The sequence below is a fragment of the Sarcophilus harrisii genome, chromosome 1, assembly GCF_902635505.1.
Source record: "Sarcophilus harrisii chromosome 1, mSarHar1.11, whole genome shotgun sequence".
NCBI lineage: Eukaryota > Metazoa > Chordata > Mammalia > Dasyuromorphia > Dasyuridae > Sarcophilus > Sarcophilus harrisii.
In genome coordinates this window covers 274079019-274099178 of record NC_045426.1, presented here as the reverse complement: position 1 = coordinate 274099178, position 20160 = coordinate 274079019, and the positions used below count along the sequence as shown (strand labels likewise).

The 20160-nt window shown below is 32.5% G+C and overlaps 1 protein-coding gene across 4 annotated transcripts in view; it reads right to left on the bottom strand.

Moving 5' to 3' along the window:
- The window catches only part of SMG1 (SMG1 nonsense mediated mRNA decay associated PI3K related kinase), a 111950-nt gene that overhangs the window by 53368 nt on the left and 38422 nt on the right, over window positions 1-20160 (bottom strand). For all 4 annotated transcript variants that reach the window (XM_031942755.1, XM_031942760.1, XM_031942766.1 and 1 more), the window contains 14 exons: window positions 17813-17986; window positions 15704-15928; window positions 15046-15147; window positions 14092-14361; window positions 6427-6557; window positions 6141-6302; window positions 5429-5547; window positions 4948-5035; window positions 4730-4831; window positions 4148-4288; window positions 3419-3618; window positions 2869-3065; window positions 2550-2714; window positions 591-745 (listed from right to left, as the gene is read on the bottom strand). In XM_031942755.1, the coding sequence (XP_031798615.1) occupies window positions 591-745; window positions 2550-2714; window positions 2869-3065; window positions 3419-3618; window positions 4148-4288; window positions 4730-4831; window positions 4948-5035; window positions 5429-5547; window positions 6141-6302; window positions 6427-6557; window positions 14092-14361; window positions 15046-15147; window positions 15704-15928; window positions 17813-17986 (2231 nt within the window). The remainder of the gene's footprint in view (window positions 1-590; window positions 746-2549; window positions 2715-2868; window positions 3066-3418; window positions 3619-4147; window positions 4289-4729; window positions 4832-4947; window positions 5036-5428; window positions 5548-6140; window positions 6303-6426; window positions 6558-14091; window positions 14362-15045; window positions 15148-15703; window positions 15929-17812; window positions 17987-20160) is intronic.

Sequence of the window (20160 nt, the reverse complement as noted above, 5' to 3'; positions counted from 1 at the left end):
TACAAAGGAGACCAGTAAAAGTGGAACGGAGTTAGGATGTAAATGGCTTCAAAAAACATGCATTTGAACTCAGGGTTGGAAGAGACATTATCAAGAGTAAGGCTTAAGAAAATCAATTGGGTGATTGGAGGACAGATAAAAAATGGGGGGAGAATGGAGACAACTTGTCTTCTATGGCATGAAGAGATATTTATCCAAGCTCTAGTTACTGTCAGATATGTACAGCAGGACTAAAGAAGCAAGTAATAGTGACTCATAAGGTCTAAGGAGGAAATGAAATCAAACACATTTTGCCAGAGAAGTGCCCAAAAGTCAAATCTTAAGACCCTAAGTTTGGCCAAGAGTAGGAATAAAATTCATCCAGTTCATCCACAAAGAGTTTTCTTCCCTCCGTTTTTCTCATATTCATGGAGAAAAGACCAAAAGTCGTATTCTCAGGAACTACATATACTATTCAAAAGTATGATGTATATGGCACCACTTCAATTTGGCAAAATGTAAATTGATTGCTTTTAGCTGGATTATAAAGTTTAAATGCTAGTTAACCAAATTCATCTCTCTTTGTATTACTTCCTCCCTCTATCTCTTACCTTCCTTCTGCCTGTTGTGCAACTGAATTAATCCAGACAAGATTCTTCCCAACAACTGAAGATGACCATACAGCTAGTCCTTGTATAGCTTCAGGGCAATGTAGCTCACACAGTGCTTCTACTACCATCATAATTGTTACTTCCAATTCATTTCCCTAGAAAAAATATTCAGAATAATTAAAGATCACATTTACTGTAATATAGGGCTTAATATTTTTTTTTCTCTTCATGACTCCTTATTGCCTGAGAAATCTTTACATGACTCCAAGCTTACAGATATGTAAAAAAGTATACAAATCAAACATTATTGGTAATAAATCATAATTTTGAAAAAACAAACAAAAAACCTTATGAAGTTGTGACTCAGTTTAAGAAGCTTTGCATTAATCAGGTTACTTAAAATGGAGTACTTATTTTAAAACAATTTTCATAAAGATGTATAAACATTTGTTATGAAGATAAATATGAATTAACTATGTAAGGAATCCTAGTGAGTCTTGAGCATACCTTTATGTAATGTTGTTTGCTGAGAACTTTAGAACATGCTCCCAGTTACCTGACAGACTCTCAGGAAGCACAAGAAGGATCAGCCATCCTTCTGATACCTCAATTAATAAGTATCCTTTTATGACAGATTTGCATTTACCCTGGAAACCAGGCCAGTTCCTGGAGTAAACATAATCCTCCTAAAGGAATGAAAAAATATTCTCTTTTGGTGGACCTCTTGTGATGGAATAACCTATATCTGAGAAGGCTGCTGCATTTCAAGGGTCAAATGAGGATAGTAGCATAGTGCCTTCTCAGCCTGTAAAAACCTCTTAGTGGAAATGAACTTTTGAGAATTCAGTTAGGAAGCCTTTTGCAACTTGCTTAACAATGCGTCACACTAGAGATTCTGAATAGCTGTGACCATGGATTCTCTCAGCCAAGGAATTCAGTTATTCAGTTTTTCCTTTAGTGGTGGTGATGTATGCTATATATATTGGCTTTTTGTTTGTTTCTTATGTTGTCTTGTTAATCACCGTGTTTGTTAATTGAGCATTACTCATATGCTCTCCTTTTTTTTAATATCTCGTTTAAATCAAGGCTCTGAGCAGTAATAAACTTCTATTTTTCCCCCTTTTTAAGTCTGTGCCTATTGAATGCAAAATCCCCCAAACCTAGGTTAATCCTAGTAAGATTTTGCATTTTTAAAAGTCGGCTAAATGAAATTTAATTATGAGGCAAATTATTAAAGGGCTAATCAGACATGAGACAGAAAAGTATAACACACATATACCATATGAAGCTATTTTAGGATAGGATAACTCTTTAAAAGAACAAGGCACCCCACTCCATTCAGTCAGGAAAGATAATGTATCCACTCCTTTGCTGAAGTAGGAGGTACACATTTATTTATTTTCAGTTTTCAACTGAAAATTGAATGATTTTTTTTCCCCCCCTCTTCCTCCTCTTTTTCATTTTCTTTTCTTTAAAATATTCTTTGATATATAGGATGGCCCTCTAGGAAAGGGAGAGAGGATACTGGGAGAAACTATGATGATGTAAAAAAAAAATATATATATATATATATATTAATAAAAAATTATGTTAAAAAAAGAAATAAATACCATGGATTCTTGGGAATACTACAATTATTTTATATTGAACTCTTAGAAATCTTACAGTAATGGGGATTTTGAATATGCTTTTGATAAACTTAAAAATAATGCACAATTAAGGGGACATTTAAAGTGCCTTGTTTAATTAAAGAAAAGCTATAAATATCTTTTTTGAAAAATCATTTTCTTAAAAAAAAAAAAAGACTAAATATTCATAAGAGGAATGCTGAAGCAATAGTTCTAAAAACTAATGGAGAGGGGCTTTCCAAATTTCACTAACGAAAAGTCATAAATTATCAAAAAGCTGTCCATAGTATTTAAAATAAGAGCTTAATAATTAAATATGGAAATTCTTTACCTGAGATACATTATTAGCCTTCATTTCAGTAAGCAAATCAAAGCCATGCCTTACAGTCACAGCAGGTTGACCTGCCAACAGTCCAACTCTCATGATGGAAAGTCTAATCCGAGTTAACCAGTCTTGACAAGTTTGGCGATTGGTATAGAAAAATGTCCTAATGACCTTCAAAGTAAAAAGTGAATCACATAAGTTTATTCAAATTAAAATTCATTTAAATCTCATAGTCTAATTAAAATATCTCACTTCATAATAATGTTAAGCAATCTGACTATATGTTGTCATAAATTAAAATATATCAATAATCTCAGACACTAACCTTAGGAGGTGAAGTCAGTGCATTAGCACATCCTTCGTATGCATTATACATTAACTTTTCCAGATTTTCTAAGTATTGCAGAAGAAGAACAAGTCTAAGTTGATTGCTGCTATGTCCTTCATCATTGTCTGCAGTTGTCCATTGGCTGACATCTTGATCGGGGTTTAATGTGTGGGCTGCAAGACTCCTGATGATTCCTATAAACATTTGACAACATTCCAAATGCATAAACTTTAACTTTGATTATAAAATCAAATGAGACAAATCAAAAACTTTTGACACTGAGCATTCACTATATGTATAGCATCATAATGAATCCTCTATTACAAAATACATGCTTCGAATAATTTCTCATTCTTTTAGAGCACACAATACAATTTCTTTTAAGTAGTCTGGTAAACTGATACTGGTAAACTGTACTTATTCTTTAATAACAAAATATTGATTCTATCATTATTTCATCATCTACATCAATAACTTTGTAACAAGGGTAAAAAAATTCTAATATAATAAAATTATATTTTTAAAATTTGTATATTTTAAAAATTACCTTCAATTGTCTGGAATGTATCTTGTGCTCTGCCTAGGGGGGTTCTTAACTTAGAAAGAACAGTGAACTGGGCCGCTTCCCAAATAGCCCACTGCCAAAGAACAGCATCTGTCTTTAGAAGATTTCGTGGAATAGTTGATTGGTCACGCTTATCTAGCCTCTGGCAACTGTAGAACAATCTCTCTAACCAATTGTCCTTCCTGAAAAATAGAATTTTTATGTTGCATTCAATAAGCATTTAACAAAACATGCATACATATATGCACACGCTCACTAGCTTAAGGATACCATGAGATAGTCTCTACCCCTCAGAAACTTCCATTTTACTGGACATTTATCTTTTTTCATATTTTATTTATTATGACTATATATAATTAAATTCAAAATAAAAATATTGGATATTTAAATCATTAGGTAAATGATTCCTATCTTCTTCCATTCTTACTTCACTAGAATAGAACTTTTGAAACACTAGGATCAGAAATAATTAAGTACTTGCCTAAGAAGTCAATACTTCTCTGGCACTGTTTTCAAATAAGTACATTTTTAGTTCTTTAGTTATGTTCAATCTGAATAGTACTCCCTGTTGATGCTAATTACTGCAAGTAGAAAATAATGTGATTTTTGTTACCTCACTATATAGTTACCCTTCAAAATCCAGATGAAGGTAAAAATATTTGTATAGTATGTAATCCTTTCCCAGGTTTGTGAGCAAATAAAATTTCTTACCCAGTTCTATGAGAATTCCCATACAAAATAAAACTAATGACATCAGAGAAATCTTGTGGATGGAACGTGTTACTTGGAGCTTTGCTCATATGACTTCTTATAGCTAAAGAAATTTCTTGTATTTCTGTGTGGTTGCTATTGCTGTAGGAGGAAAAAAGTGCTATATTAAATTAAATTAATTAAACAAAGACCATAATTTATTTCAAGGTTTCAAAAAGTAAATAGAAAAAAAAAAATGCTTCAAAAATATGAAACTTAAAAAAAAATAAGAACTAATATTGAAAATTTTAAATGGGCTCTAAAAATTAATCTTGTGCAAGCTATATGAAAACTTCTATTTGGAGTATTTAGTAGTTTAAAAAATCTTCTACAAGCAATTTTTCTAACTAGATCAATTCTTTCATCACTGAACAAACTCATGAAAGTGCTCAATAACAACACAGAACTATATTCAGAGGATTCCCCTCCCCCCCCCTTTTCTACAAAACAAAGTCTGAAGTAACAGTAGAATGGAAAATTTTTAATGGAGTTTGTTTTGTTGTCTCAAAAAATGCTCTTACGCTTATTTCAAAATCTTTTTACCTCAGGACAACATCCAAAGGAATAGATTTCAACAACTTTCCAAAGGCTTGCCGAATACGAGTCCCACTATGGACCAGCTGGACACGACATACATCAACACACCTATGTTTTTAAAAAAAGGAAACAAGAAAATATCACTTGTGCACAGATGAAAGTTTTTGCTTTGGAGTGGAGGGAATTAGAGAGCAAAAATATATTACTATTAAATAAATACATACCTTTGTAAAAGATCATCAGGCAAGGAAGATGACAGGGCATGTAGGCTACTACATGCCTGAAGACAAATATTCACGTCTTCAAGAAGGGCTACAATTACAAAAAAGGGACACTTTAAAGACAATTTTTACATTGTTTTATATAACATTTTCTGGATTCTTGGTGTCAAATACCAATCCAATTTAATTTAGAAGATTATTGTGTATATAAGTCACTGATCTAATGGAAACTAAGTTTTTAAAAGATATATCTAGCAAAACCAACTTAAATATATCTCAAAAGATTATCTACAAGAACATATTAATTAAAAAAAAACCAAGAAACCTAAATACTATGAATAGGAAATTAAAATATGATTTTAAAATCTTTATATGGAAGAATTTCCAAATGGTAAGAGAGAGTTAAAAGGCAAAAATATAGCTTGTATTCAACTATCTTTGCTAATTTTTGATACCAGGGATGTTTGAGAAGTAAAAATCTTACTGTTTGCTAGAAGTCCTTTGCAAAACTTATGGAAAGATGGAAGAGAGAATAAAGGTGCATATGTTTCAGACTTTTTCATTAGAACAGCAACTTCCAAAGCCCAAGTCATTAGCAGTTTCCTAAAACAAATTTATACATAGCAAATATAAACATGAATGCCCATACACAATTATTTCTACATTAGATTTACTTCTTTAAAAAAGTGATTTTCATTGCTTCAAATGTTTTTCAACTGCTTGTAAAATGTTTGTATAGAAGAAATAATTTTGTCTTAATGGTTGAAAATTTCTTACAAAGCCTCCTTTTAAAAATTGGACCTAGATTAAATTTCCATAAACACATGTTTTTGAATCAGATTATTCCACAAAATTCTTTTGAAAGGAATCAATAATAATGAATGCTTCAAAATAATCGAAGAGAATAAGCATACTGCCTATTATGTGCCAAGTACTGTAATAAGTGCTTTACACTTATTTTTACCAATTTTATTTGGTAAATATTGGTAAATAAAAATTAAATTTGGTAAATTCGGTAAATAAAAAAAAATTGGTAAATACCAATACCAATTGGTATTATTATACCAATATTATTTCATTTGAATCCTTAAAATAACCCTGCAAATTAGGCATTGTAGCTATAATTTTAAAGTTGTTCTTATTCTAAAATGACAAAGAATTAATATATGAACAAAACCATAATATTAAAATTTTACCTGGTATCCTGATTAAGGTTATCTTTCTTTAGCAATATTCCCAAGAGGTTGAGTATGATTGAGAAATGCTTCTTTGTGGCTGTTGTTACAGTACTAATTACGGCTCCATCAAACAGTGATGGGGATGAAGAACTAAGGCTACTAGATATAAAGTGATCATGCCTGGAAAACATGTAAAAATTTGAATTACTTTTAAAAAAATATTTATGAAATTAGTAATGCCCATGCCAAATCAGCATCAATTTTTAAAAATCTGGTAAACTTATTTTCAAAGTGATCGTCTTACCTGGTACAATGTGAATATAAGGTATAGAGGACTGCATATTGAATAGCCGGGAAATGGACAGCTAAGTCACCATGCACAATCATTAGGTTCTTACTCAGGAGTGCAAAGACCGTTGGAGACAGCGCCCACATCTAAACACACACACACACACACACACACCAAAAACAAACAAACAAAAATATATATAATAAGTTGGGTTGCTATTTTTTAAGAGTAAATCCTTAGAAACACTAAAAATACATTTGCAGGATTAAACATATAATTTGGAAATCCCAAGAAATACGTTACAATATTACAATTGGTAAAGTATCTTGTTGTGCTGAAGTCATATCATTATTCCTATCTATTCCTTTTCTATCAGCATTCTATTTACTCATTTCTATGCCTTAGGGTTTTCCTTAGTGTTTTCCAAGTTATATTTCTAAATTGAGAGACTCTTAAAGGTCAGGAATTTGAGGGAATAAAGAAGGCAACATCATGGCGCATGTCAATGAAACCAGATTAAAAGCAATTGGGAAATATTAAAATAAAAATACAACATAGCATAGTTGTAGCTTACATTTTAAACTAAAGCCAACAAAAGCCTTGCAGGGATCTTAGCGTAAAGATTAATGGCTGCTGTTTCTATGTGACTTTGATGACACTAGTCTAAGCTAAGGCAGTCCTGTTGTCAAATACAAAAAAAGAGATAGTGCAGTATGTTAAAATTTAGAGATCCTAGGTTCAAATTCTAGTTCTGATACTTACTACCTGTGTGACCTTTGATTAGTAATTTAACTTATTTGGGCCTCATTTTTTTCTTCTCTCAAATGAGAGGTATGGGCCAGATGACCTTAATCTTTCATCTATGATCAAGGGGTGGTGGTAAAGGAGTAAACAGAATGACTTGATCATAAATTTAACAGGGTCAAGGACAAGTGCTCAAATTCCAGTCAAAATCATCGCTACTTTTTTTCTCAAAAGGAAACTCTCATTTCTAGGATTTAAATCTCTCTTTTTGTTTTTTACTACTTATTAATAATGCTATTTAGGGGTAAAATTAAAACTTTTACAAAGAAATAAGGCTTGAACTTCTTTGATATTTCAATGAATTCATTCGCTCTGCCACCAAGAAACTTTATATACAAATTGGTTGAACTTAGACCCAGGACTGGCTGGCCAAAGGCTCTCTTCACTCACTATTATTCCTGAGATTTCTCATTTCTCTCCCTATTCTTATACTAATCAATAATCATTTTAGAGAAAACTATCTCAATATACCTTACCATAATCTCTAATCCCATCCCACTCATGCTCTACTCTAACCCAGAGCTGCTTCTCCACTGTTGCCTACTGAAAATTCTCATTTCATAATACACAAACTCTTCTTCAGATTAGATGTCTTTCTCACAATACTTTCATCTCTTAACTCTCTAATAATATTGCGTTATTCTTTCCAGTGCCAGTTTGTATCTTCCCTCACATCCTACAAGATAAATGTTCTAGAGGTAGTGATGGAAAAACTTCCAGACTCTCCCATTATCATCTTTACTCAGCAACCTTTCCTTCTTTTAAATCCACTCAATCATTATTTTCTACCCAATCTAAATTATGTTAGCACCAAACCTCAGACCAGTCTTCCTCCTATCTTAAGGATTATAATAATTTGCTTATTATCTTTCTCTTCTCCTAAACTCTTGCCTCATACCAGGGAACTTTAATATGTATAAAAATGCTTCTTCCAACTCCCCAATTTCCTAATTCCTCATCTTTTTTAAACCTCATGGCCCACTGCTTCATTTCACTTGGCCACACACTCATTCTCATCATTACACAAGAATATTCTACTTTCCTAATTAGAAACTCTGCCCTTACTATAGCTTTCTACCATTTCACCTCTCCAAACCAATTTTTGTCCTGCTAGACCTAATTCCCCCAAAATCAGTACTTTTAGAAACTTTTCTCTCCTCTCCAATTTCAAGCCAAGTTAGCCATTTCAATCTACATTATTTTCTACTTTTTAATTCTCACCTCTTATTCTAACTCTTAAAAAAAGTCAATCACAGCTTAAGCCTCCTATCTGCTATTCTTCAGCAAATGAAGACAAATGGAAAAAGTCTCACTTGAACTACCAATTCATATTATCTAACCTCAACTAGACACTTAATGCAGCAAAGCAAGTCATTGATTCCATTTTATTAACCATGTCTCATTTCCCTCAGAAGCTACTCCAAAATTTCTCTTCCCACATTTTCCATTACCAAACTGAGAACCTCCCTTGATATGAGTAATTTGAAGCCATTGAAATTGAATTTTCTCTTCCTCTATTGTCTTAACAAAACTCCAACCCAGTTGGAGATACTGTGATCTACAACTCTTTTCTTTTCTTTCACTCTCTCTTTTTCCTGGCCCTTTTCATTGCTATTATTTCATTTTCTTTATAGCGCTTGTATATATATACTCGATATTATCAGTTCTCTCCAAAAGATTGTACCCTTAATGTTCCTCCTTGTCCTTCAAAACATTTTATTTCTTTCTACCCTCCTGCTTTCAAATGTTTGTCTCCCCCATACTGTAAAAAAAAATTTTTGGTTAGATCCTACCATCCCCCTCAAAGCTAACAATCTAAATGATTCTTCCTTTTCTAACCTAAACTTGAAAAAGCTATCTACACTCTCCACCTCCACATCTGTTCCTCTCACTAATCTGACATTTCTTTTTAACCTGACTTTCAACATTATCACAACAAAATCACTCTCCAGAGGTGCCAGTGATATCTCAATTGCTAAATCACTATGGTCCTTTTTTTCCAAGTCATAATTTTCCCTCAATCTGCTGCATGTGACAGAGCTGTTATGAATGTTCTGTCCTCTCTGGATTTTCATGACACCTCTCTTCTGACACCTTACAGTATGACCACCACTCAATCTTCTCTGCTGACTCATCATCCCTATCAGGCTAACTGTAGGTGGATTTATTCCATTGTTTTGGAGTAGGATCTCTTCTCTCCTCTTATATTCTTATCTCATCAGTTCACTTGGATTTATCTGTCTCTTCTATGTAGATGACTCGTAGATCTATATATCTAGCAACACATCTCTAATTGCTTATCAGTCATTTCAAACAGGATGTTATGGAACATCTCAAACTCAGTATGTTTAAAACAACTCATCACTGTTCCTTAGATTCCTATGCCCTCTCCCCGTCTTCCAAATTTTCCTTCTTCTGTTCAAGGCATCACCATCCTTCCCATCTTCCCCTTGACTCTTTCTTCTCTACTTTTTCCATTCAATCTTACCTTTTTTTTTTTTTTAAACCTCCACTGCATCTCTTTCATTAATCCCTTTCCTACTACTCAACCATTTTAGCTCAGGTTCTCATTAAATCTCATCTAGATAATCACAATAGCTTCTTTCCCCCAAAATTGCTAATATGATTTTCCTGAAATAAATATGTAATTATGTATCTCTTTTATTCAATCAACTCCAATGATTTTCTGCTTCCCCCAGAATAAATTAAATTCTTCTATGTGATTTTTAAAGTACTGAAAAAAAGCTTTTTTTTTTTTTCCCTTTTTGCTGAGGCAATTGGGATTAAGTGACTTGCCTGGGGTCACACAGATAGGAAGTGTTAAAGGTTTGAGACTAGATTTGAACTCCTGACTTCAGGGCTGGTGTTGTTCTATCCACTGCACCACCTAGCTGCCCCCAAGAATAATTCTCAAAGCATAAATATGTATGATTAGAAAGGAAACCTAGTATGTTGAAATAAACAGTAATCAAAATAATTTGATTACCCCAAATTAAGAATTCCTTTACTACAGAAAGCCTCCCTGATTTCTTCTCCCCACTATTTTGGATTTATTTTGTATAAACTAATACATCTCCCATGTCAAAATATGAGCTTCTTGTTCTAGCACAATGACTGTGCTAGCACACTAGAACTAGCACAATGACTGGGATATAAGAAATGCTTGTTGGCTAACTAATATAGGATCAGTTCACACCTTTTTTTCCCCCTCCAGAGCTTTCCACAATGACACATTTTCTGGATGGTATCTTTAACATTACAGCACAAAGTATAAGAGGCTACAACCTATAAGCTTACCTTGCATTATTCCATTGCCTCTCAGGCTCCTATGACATTGATTCTTTAGAAAGAGCAAATAAATCATTTCTTGATTTAGTTATATATCACCACCAAGAGAAAAGGGATGTAGTTTTAATTTCTAGGGACTTTTAAAAGGCACTGCATAAAATTTCTCAATGGCAATGTAGCCTACTCTCTTTTTACTCAGTCTGGGTCCAGGTTTCTATCCAATATACACGTACTTGTGCACTAATTTCATGGATGTCTATTCAAATAGATATTTGACATTTTCCATTCATAAGTTATCTATTGCATGGACTGTGGGGTCTAACAAATGGGTAGGTTTAAAGAGACTGCTTTTAATTAGCACATCCTTAATTTAAACAGGAACTCATCATCAAGTTATTATCTCTTCTTTTTGGCCACTACACTAATATCTTCCATAATAGCTGCAAATAAATTTTCCTGGTTTTCACCTTCCTTGATATTATCTGAAGATTGTTAAACATTGTTAAGAGTGGAACATTACTCAATCAAAATTTCTTTATAAGCAATTTTTAAAAAAGCAATAAAAAGTGGGATCTTCTATTCTTTATACTTTCCACAAACTTTGTGATTATGATCATGTGTTATACTTCAAAATATTATTTATGAAAGCTTAACTGTTGCTTTCTTATATTTTCATTACAGTTGATGTGCACACAGATTATTAGTACAGTTTTTATAAAGACAAATATTACTGATATTTGGGTCAGTAATATTCTCTTGATAGTTTTTTTTTCAGTACTAACAGAGTCTGGGATTGTGAAGTATTTTTACAACTTTTTTCACATTTGATACTGCAATGCACTCAAAATCATGTCACTAGCAAGGTATAAGATTTTTTCCATGTCTTAATGATTTGAAATTTCTATCTTCATTTTAGTCTCACTTTTACTTCTTCATAGACAAGAATTAGAGACTGAAACATTAAGGTCCAATATAATGATACTTGGTTTAGAAACAGTGATAGACTGGAGGCAATTAGTTTGCCCATTTGCCTTTTCACTGTAGTGGCAACTTTATATTATTAAAATTTCCATAAGAAATCACAAAAATCCAGGTCAATATTTGTTTCTTTTTCCACTTCCCATTTATTTGAATAGGTTAGGGGAGATTTGTTGCAATGTTACATTGCATAAAATCATCTTTACATTTCTTCTAATCTGGTGTTTAGCATTTAGGGTCAAAAATCAACAAATCTATGATAGTCTGAGTGCACATAAACAATTCATCCAGAAACAAATACTATACAGTAACCAGGTTTTTTATTATTAATATCAGTGTATTTCATATTTTGCAATGGTGAAAATTTTGCAGTGTGTCCTTTGTCTATAGTATCTTCTGAATAACTTTCACAAATAAAGTATTCACAAGACTTTTAGGTTTCTGAACTAGCCCTTCTGAGCAAGCCCTTGGTCTCTCCCCGACCCCTTACTTATATAAGTGACAACTATATCTAAGGTTCTTTTTACTTAAACCCGATTCTCACAATAAGCCTGGGAGGTAAGTGCTGTTATTATGCTTATTTTTAGTTGTGGAAACTTAAGTGAATTGTCCATATCTATATAAGTAAGATATTAATAAGTATGACTCAAGTCTTCTTGACCCCAAGGCCAGCAAATGTTTATTATAAGCATAGGCAAAAAGAAAGTAACCAGAATCTAATAAACTCAAGTTTTTCTAAAAGCCTATGTTTCCTACCAGTGAAAGAACCAATGCCTAACTAATTATGGAGGAAAATGAAAAAAAAAACAAAACAAAAACAAAATCCATTTCATCCTTGCACTGTTTCAAAGTTTAAAAAAATAATTAAAAAACAAAAAAAAAAAAAAAAAAGAAAAAAAAACCCCCAAAATCCACACATATTTAGATACTCAATGAAGATAAATCTGAGGATAAATATATAAGAAAATTAACTCCCTGAATGATTGACATGTTTGGAGAACATTCATCTAAAAGAGATACCATAACACTGATACATTGTTGGGGGAATTGTGAATGCATCCAACCATTCTGGAGAGCAATTTGGATCTATGCTCAAAAAGTTATCAAATTGTGCATACCCTTTGATCCAGCAGTGTTTCTACTGGGCTTATATCCCAAAGAGATCTTAAAGAAGGGAAAGGGACTCGTTTTGTTTGTGCAAGCCCTTTTTGTAGTGGCTAGACAATGGAAATTGAATGGATGCCCATCAATTGGAGAATGGTTAAATAAATTATGGTATATGAATGTTATGGATTATTATTGTTCTGTGAGAGATGACCAGCAAGATGATTTCAGAAAGTCCTGGAGAGACTTACATGAACTGATGCTAAATGAAATGAGCAGAACCAGAAGATCATTATAAACAGCAACAAGATTAGACAATGATCAATTCTGATGGACGTGGCTCTCTTCAACAAGGAGATGAACCAAATCAGTTCTAATTGTTCAATAATGAAGAGAACCAGCTACACCCAGTGAAAGAACTACAGGAAATGAGTGTGGATCATAACATAGAATTTCCACTTCTTCTGTCATTGTCTGCTTGCATTTTTGTTTTCCTTCTCAGGTTATTTTTACCTTATTTCTAAATCCGATTTTTCTTATGCAGCAAAATAACTATTTAAATATATATATGCATTTAATATATATATTGCATTTAACATATACTTTAACATATTTAACATATATTGGGCTACCTGCCATCTAGGGGAGGGGGTGGGGAGAAGGGGGGGAAAAGTTGGAACAGAAGATTTTGCAAGGGTCAATGCTGAAAAATTACCCATACATATGTCTTATAAATAAAAAGCTATTTTTAAAAAAAAAGACATATCATAATATTAAAACAAAACAAAAAACCAAAATAACCACCAAACTACATACAAAAAGTAGAAAAATTTGAAAAGACATTTTCTGTTATTTCCTTCTCCATTCATTTTACAGATGAGGAAACTGGGTAGACAGGGTAAGTGACTTTCCCAGGATTTCACAACTAATTTTTAAATGTCTGAGGTCATATTTGAACTCAGAAGAGGAGTCTTTCTAACTTCAAGCCTGGCACTCTAATCCACAGTACCACTAAGCTGTCCCTCAATTTGTGCTGTGCAGTCGCGTCTGATTCTTTGTGATTCAACTGCACACCAATATTCTTTCCATATTCCTGGAAAGGATACTGGAGTGATTCACCATTTCCTTCTCCAGTGGATTAAGGCACATAGAGGTTAAGTGATTTGCCCAGGGTCACATAGCTAGTGTCAAAGGCCCAATGCTCTATCCATTGAATGACCTAGCTGCCTCAGAATAAATTTTTTTAAACAAATTACACTTAAATACACCAACAATACCCCAAAATAATGTCAAATGTTAAGTTGCCTTATTTTGTGCTATCATTTAACTATCATTAAAAATACATTCTTAATAAAAGTGAGCTGTCAGCAACATTTATAAAGTATGTTTAAGCCAATGTAACTAAACAGTAATTTTGGAATCATGGTAATGTGATTACAGTTGCACATAGTTGATACATTAGAAATAAATATGAGGGATGGATCAAAAAAAGTACCAGAGACTTACCCCAATCAATGAGTTTTTGGCATTTCCAATTGTGGTTAATGCACTGAGGTCAAATATAACTACAAATTTTGCATTGTCTACATTGAATACATGGTTCTTAAAAGCATCATGTTGGATTTCAGAACAGGCTTCAGGCAGTTGTAGGTTATGCAGGAGATTGTTCAGTGCACAGGTCATTTCTCCCAAAATTAACCTGTAGGCAGTCTCCAAAACAGGAATATTCTTCAGGCTGAGTACAGCTTGATATACGGCATGAGCTACAGCAACAACCTTGAAAATTTAAGAAAACATCTCAAAAAAGGGTAATTTTTCTATTTCAGCTCATTTCTGACATATTTCCAAGCTCCAAATGTTCAGCATATGCTTTGAAAGCTGTCAAGGATCACACAAATGTAAGGTATTAAGTTTTAATTAAGAAGAAATTACAATAAAATTTCTAAAAACATTATAAGCAAAGCTAATTTCTAAAGAAAATTGCTTGAAAGGAGCATTTCTTGTATTTAGTTGGTTTTTTTGTTTGTTTGTTTGTTTTTTGGGGGGTGGGCATTGTGATTTGGATATACGGTTAGATATTCAGTTAGAAAACTGAAAATTGATTCCTGACAAAAATAAATGCTATTCACAAATTTCATTTTACAACTATAAAACAACAGATCTCAAATGCATGTATAGAGCTCAGCCAAAATTAACAATTGGTTTAAATCTTTTATGATAATAATGAAATGATGGACATTTTAAATCAAATTTTTAAAGTTTTACCTGTGACATGAAAATCTATTTTCTTCAACTTATACCTGTATGGTATTATAATAGTCAACAAATATTTATTTAAAGAATTCATTTCAACCCTGAAATTCAGAGAACAAGTATCCATCATATCATTATGACCAATAAGGTAAAATGTTTAAATCCCTCTTTCCTCGCAAATCAACTTTGAATCTACTCATTACTTACCTCTTTTTCTTTATGATAACGCAGAAGTAGTAGTTTAGATGCCGGTATAAACAGTTTTTCTACGAATGATGATGGTAATTTTGTATTTATCTGTTCAACAATCTAAAAAGCATAGGATAAACAATATTTGTCTCATCTATATTTTTAAAAGTCCAATCCTCATGAACTAAATTTAAAACTCTGTATACAATTTTAATAGAAAATAACCTTAAATAGAATTAACCTACTGAACTCTAAACTTAATGTAAAAGCCATCTACTTACAGAAGAAAACTAAACTAACCCATTTTCAAAATGCTACACAAAAGCTCAAATGGAAAAAAAGCATAAGATAATAGGGAGTACCCAAAAGGACTAAGTACTTCTATGAGAAAAGATTTGACCCTGTAAATAACTTAAAAAATATTAGAGAACTTCTAGCAAAAAAAAAAAAAAAAGAAAAAGAAAAAAGAAAGAAAAGAAAAAATAAAATGCACTGGGAAAATTATTATTACAATATAAAAAGTACATTAAAAATTCCCTAAATATAAATATCTCAAAATAAATTTTTAAATAATGCCCTTTGAGAGCTTCCAACATACTGGTTTAAATTCAAAGACCTGAATAAACTATAAACCAATAAATTAAAAGGCAATTAAAAACTAGAATGAAGTACTTACCAATGTGAGCAAATTCAAGACCGAGATGATATAATCTGTACCACAAGTCTGGCAATTCTCCAACTGATCTAATCCATATGTGATGACCATGTCACAATGTATAGTCATGCTAGGGTCTAAGCTACCAAGCAAAACACCAACACATTCATTGGCAGCAGTCAAAACTGCCTCAGAAAAAAATACTTGGTTTGCTGCTGTAACGCATCTCATTACTCTGTACAGTACCTATAGAGAAAATTAATCCATTTTGTAAAAATTGTTATCTTTTATTTCTTTAAAAAAAAAAATCATCTTTAGATTTTAAGATAATTTTTAAAAAGCTCCAATATTGATCATACAAGTAAGGAAACTGAGGTCCAGAAAGTGAATTACTAAATGACTTGTCAAAGTCAGCATCAGATTGCCAAGATAGTATCAGATACAGGATATGAATACAGGTCCTCTGACAATAAAGCTGCTGTCTTTCTGAACTTTATTTTTTTAAACAAATGGTTAAATTAATATTTTATATTAAGTAACAGGAGTGTTTAATATGCTAACACTAAAGTGGTCTAAAACCAGAAAATTCTAGAGATTTAAAGGGTTAGAATTCATTCTACTGTAAATAAAGTTAAAAAAAAAAAAAAGATTTTTAAAAAATGATGCCTAAGCATAATGAATAACACAGCAATGTTATTGATCACTACTTTTAATTCTTTTAAACTGTGAAGTCTTTCAAAAGTTAAGAAAAAATTTTGATGAATGTTAAGCAATAGATGCCAGGATAAGTATGTTTTATAATATTTTAAATAATTTTTCAAGTTACATAATCAATACTTATATACCAAATTTTTAATACATACAAATCAGAGAAAAGAAAACAGACTAATGTTAAAATATAATTATCTGTAACAAAATTCTTTAACCACTGGTCATCCTAAGAAATCAATTAAAAAGCTTTTTAAGTAGGATTAAAAATGTTTTATTAAAAGTATAAATTAAAATCTGTCACAGTCCCATGACTGGAAAGTTACTCAGACTGATTTACTTTGTATTTTAGTGAGCTGTTTAACTGCTATTTTTGTTGCTCATTCTTTCTTTTCAAAGAGGATCAATGAGACCAGCAGTGATGTTTTTGACTTGTGTGTGAACTGGATTTAAGGAAGGTAGAATTGCAAGAGATCATCTGCCTCATTCACTGCTCCAAACTCAGTAAAGTCCATTGGCAAGACAAAAATCAAGCTAACTGGCAATGACCTATGATGCAGTGAATACCTTTAGTGTCTTCAAGGTCTGACTAAGCTCAAAGATCTCTAAACATCTGCTTCGGCTACTTTCTTCACTGTTGAAACAAATTATTCTTATCTATCCATTCTACTACAGGAAGTCTTCACTCGCTTAGGGTTAGACATTCCCTAACTCACAGACAGGTCTGAGGCCTTTTGCTTAATCTAAATTTGGTTTAGCTTGTCTACCGAGATGGTTTTTAATGGGGGTATGGGTGCTACACATGTCATAGCTTCTTAGAGCTTTTAAACTCTAATCTTTGCTCTAACAAAGATGGAGTGCAATGACACATGAATATGAAACACAGAGGTTTGATCTATACATCAATGTATTCATTTATCTGAAGAAGAACACTACCCAACCCATTTTTTGTCATTAAATAAGGACTATCTATACAGAAAAATCTCAATTATCTAGTCTCTCAGAATGTCATTAGTTATTTCTGTCTGAAGATTTATATTTTTTCACTACAAATAATTTGAAACCATTGACACAAATTACTCTACAATATATTACAAATTTCTCTGTCTTTCTAAGCAGAGGACATAAGCTTAACTTTATTATTACACTATGCTATAACACACTGATACAGTGGCTGCTGGTTTGTCTGCTATGCTTAATAAATTCTATTTTTTGATAGTTTTTATATCTCTTTCTTTATCAGCATGCCTACTTTTTTCCTCCTTAATTTGTTACTTCTAATCATTTTACTATGAAATTGAGAAAACAGATAATTAAATTTGTTAGAATAGTCAAAATTTAAAGTAACCACAGAGTTTAAAGAACTGAGAAGTTCTCTTATATATATAAAGGATTCTTAAAACAAACAAAAAAACAACTTACATCTGTGACATACGCTTCAGTAATTGGAGGACCTCTGATTGGGCTGAAACGCTCCCCAATGCTTCTTACCACAGTACTGAATACACGAAGTAGTGCTGCTAACTTTGGTAATGATACCGATGGAGGAGGAATATCTTCATCTACTGACTCCCCAGAGGCTACGTGACTGAGGTCCTAGATAGGGTACAGAATATTCACTTATGAAGGCACATAAATAAAAAACTTCATTTAAGAAAAAAGATTTTTAAGAATTCCAATATCAAAAGAAAACATTTGGTACAGTCAACAACATCAAAATGGACGGGGAAAAAAATGGATCTCTTATTCCCCATTAATGTTAATCAAATCCAATTAATGAAAAAAATAATTTCTACTCTCTTTGGAGCACTTAAGAGTGACAGGAACTTTTCTCTGAATGCAAGTTCTACCACTTATTTGGCAACTTCGGCCAACTTCAACTCTCAGCTTCTTGAACTACAAAATATTAAGACAGACCTTATGTAATATTGCTGCCCCTAATATGTATAATATTAAGCATAAGGTCTCATAGAATTCAAATTTTTACTTATTCAACAAATGTTTTTGCTATTACTTACTAAATAAATCTGTCATTAAAGAATCTACAAACTAACTGGGATAGAGAGAACACACACAAATTAGATAATACATTAAGTTAAATTACAAAATACCTTAAGAAATTTTATACAATCTTGTACTGGGTAAGTGATACAGATAACAGATGCTATGAGATTGAAGAGGAAACTTTTTCTCTGGACTAAAATAATCCAGAAATGCAATATAGAAATAAGTCTTTAAAAAAAAAAATTAAAACTTTTAATCTAGGCAAAAAATGTTGAGGAATCTATGTTCCAGATGTGAGAAATATCTGAAATAAAGGCTATGAGGTAAGGATATCCATGAGTTTTTACAGAACTGCAAACAAACCAATCTTCTACAAGCCAAAAAGTTAGAATAGTGGGAGATGGGATGAAAAAAACTAGTTATAAAATCTTGAATTCCAAGGTAGCATAAATTTTATCCTGTGGGTACTCCTACAATATTCAAGCAATATGCCAGACACTGAGGACACAAGTATAAAAAATTTTTTTTTTTAACAATCCCTACTTAAAAAGAATTTACATGCTAAAGAGAAAGCCAAATACAAGTATGGATATGTATAGCATAAGTAAATGCAAATATTAAAAAGATGTTAAATAACAGGTAATCTGGAAAGGAGAATACTAATAGCTGTGGGAGGAGAAAGAAGGGCAAATGATGGTTAAGCTGTGCATTAAAGAGGTGGTCTCCAAAAGGCAGAGGTATCAAGAATTCATTCTTGGAGGCAGCCACTTCAAATGGCAGTATATGCAATCTGGTTTCAGGAAGATGGTATATTATGTAAGGAACAGAAAGAAGGCTCACTTGTCTGATTAAAGAAATGCTTGTATGGAGGAGGAGGATTCATGTATAATGACATCATATAGATAATTTGGGTCCAGATTTTTCAGTACTTTAAAAGCCAAACATAGAAAATTAATTTATATTAGGGGCAGCAAAAGTTCATTAGCGGTGACTAAGGAGACACCCATGATTAGATCTGTGCTTTAGTAAAATCATAATGGCAGCTGCAGATAACTTAGGCAGATAGAACTAGTAAGAAAATCTAGATGAGATTTGATGAAAACCTGAACTAAAATGGTTGAGTGGAGTTAAAAGGGACTGATGCAACAGATGTTGTAGAAGTAGAAGAATTGAATGTAAAGCATAGGGAAGAAGGAAGAGTCAAGGATAATGCTAGGTTTCCCAACATGGGGAGATGAAAAGGATGGTGATGTTTTCAATAGAAATAGGAAAATTTCATCTGCACACAAGACACAAGATAAATCCAAGGGAACTGAGGAGTTTACCAAAGAAGAGAGTATAGGGGAAAGAGAGAAGGGAACCTAGAACAAAACACTATGGTACATCCACATATAGATGATGAGCCAGCAAAAGAGATTTATGAGTGGTCATCCAGGGAGGAAGCAGTGCCAGTGGGAGAGAGGGATAGAAAAGAATTATGACTGAAAAAAGACCATTATGCCTTGAGAGAGTAATTTTGTTGAATGATGATGTTGAAAGTCAGATAATAAAGTTACCAACTTAGTGACATGGAGGCAGTGAATATAGATAGCTTTTTCAAAGAGTCTGGCTTAGAAAGGGAAGAGTCAATCTAAAAAGACTTGAGATTGAGGGTATGGCAGGGCCTAGCAAAAAGTTGAAGACTGGGAAGGTAATGAGAATTTAGCAATAGGAAAAGAGAAAAGACAAATTTACAAGACACTTCATTAGCTATGGTAACTGACTGA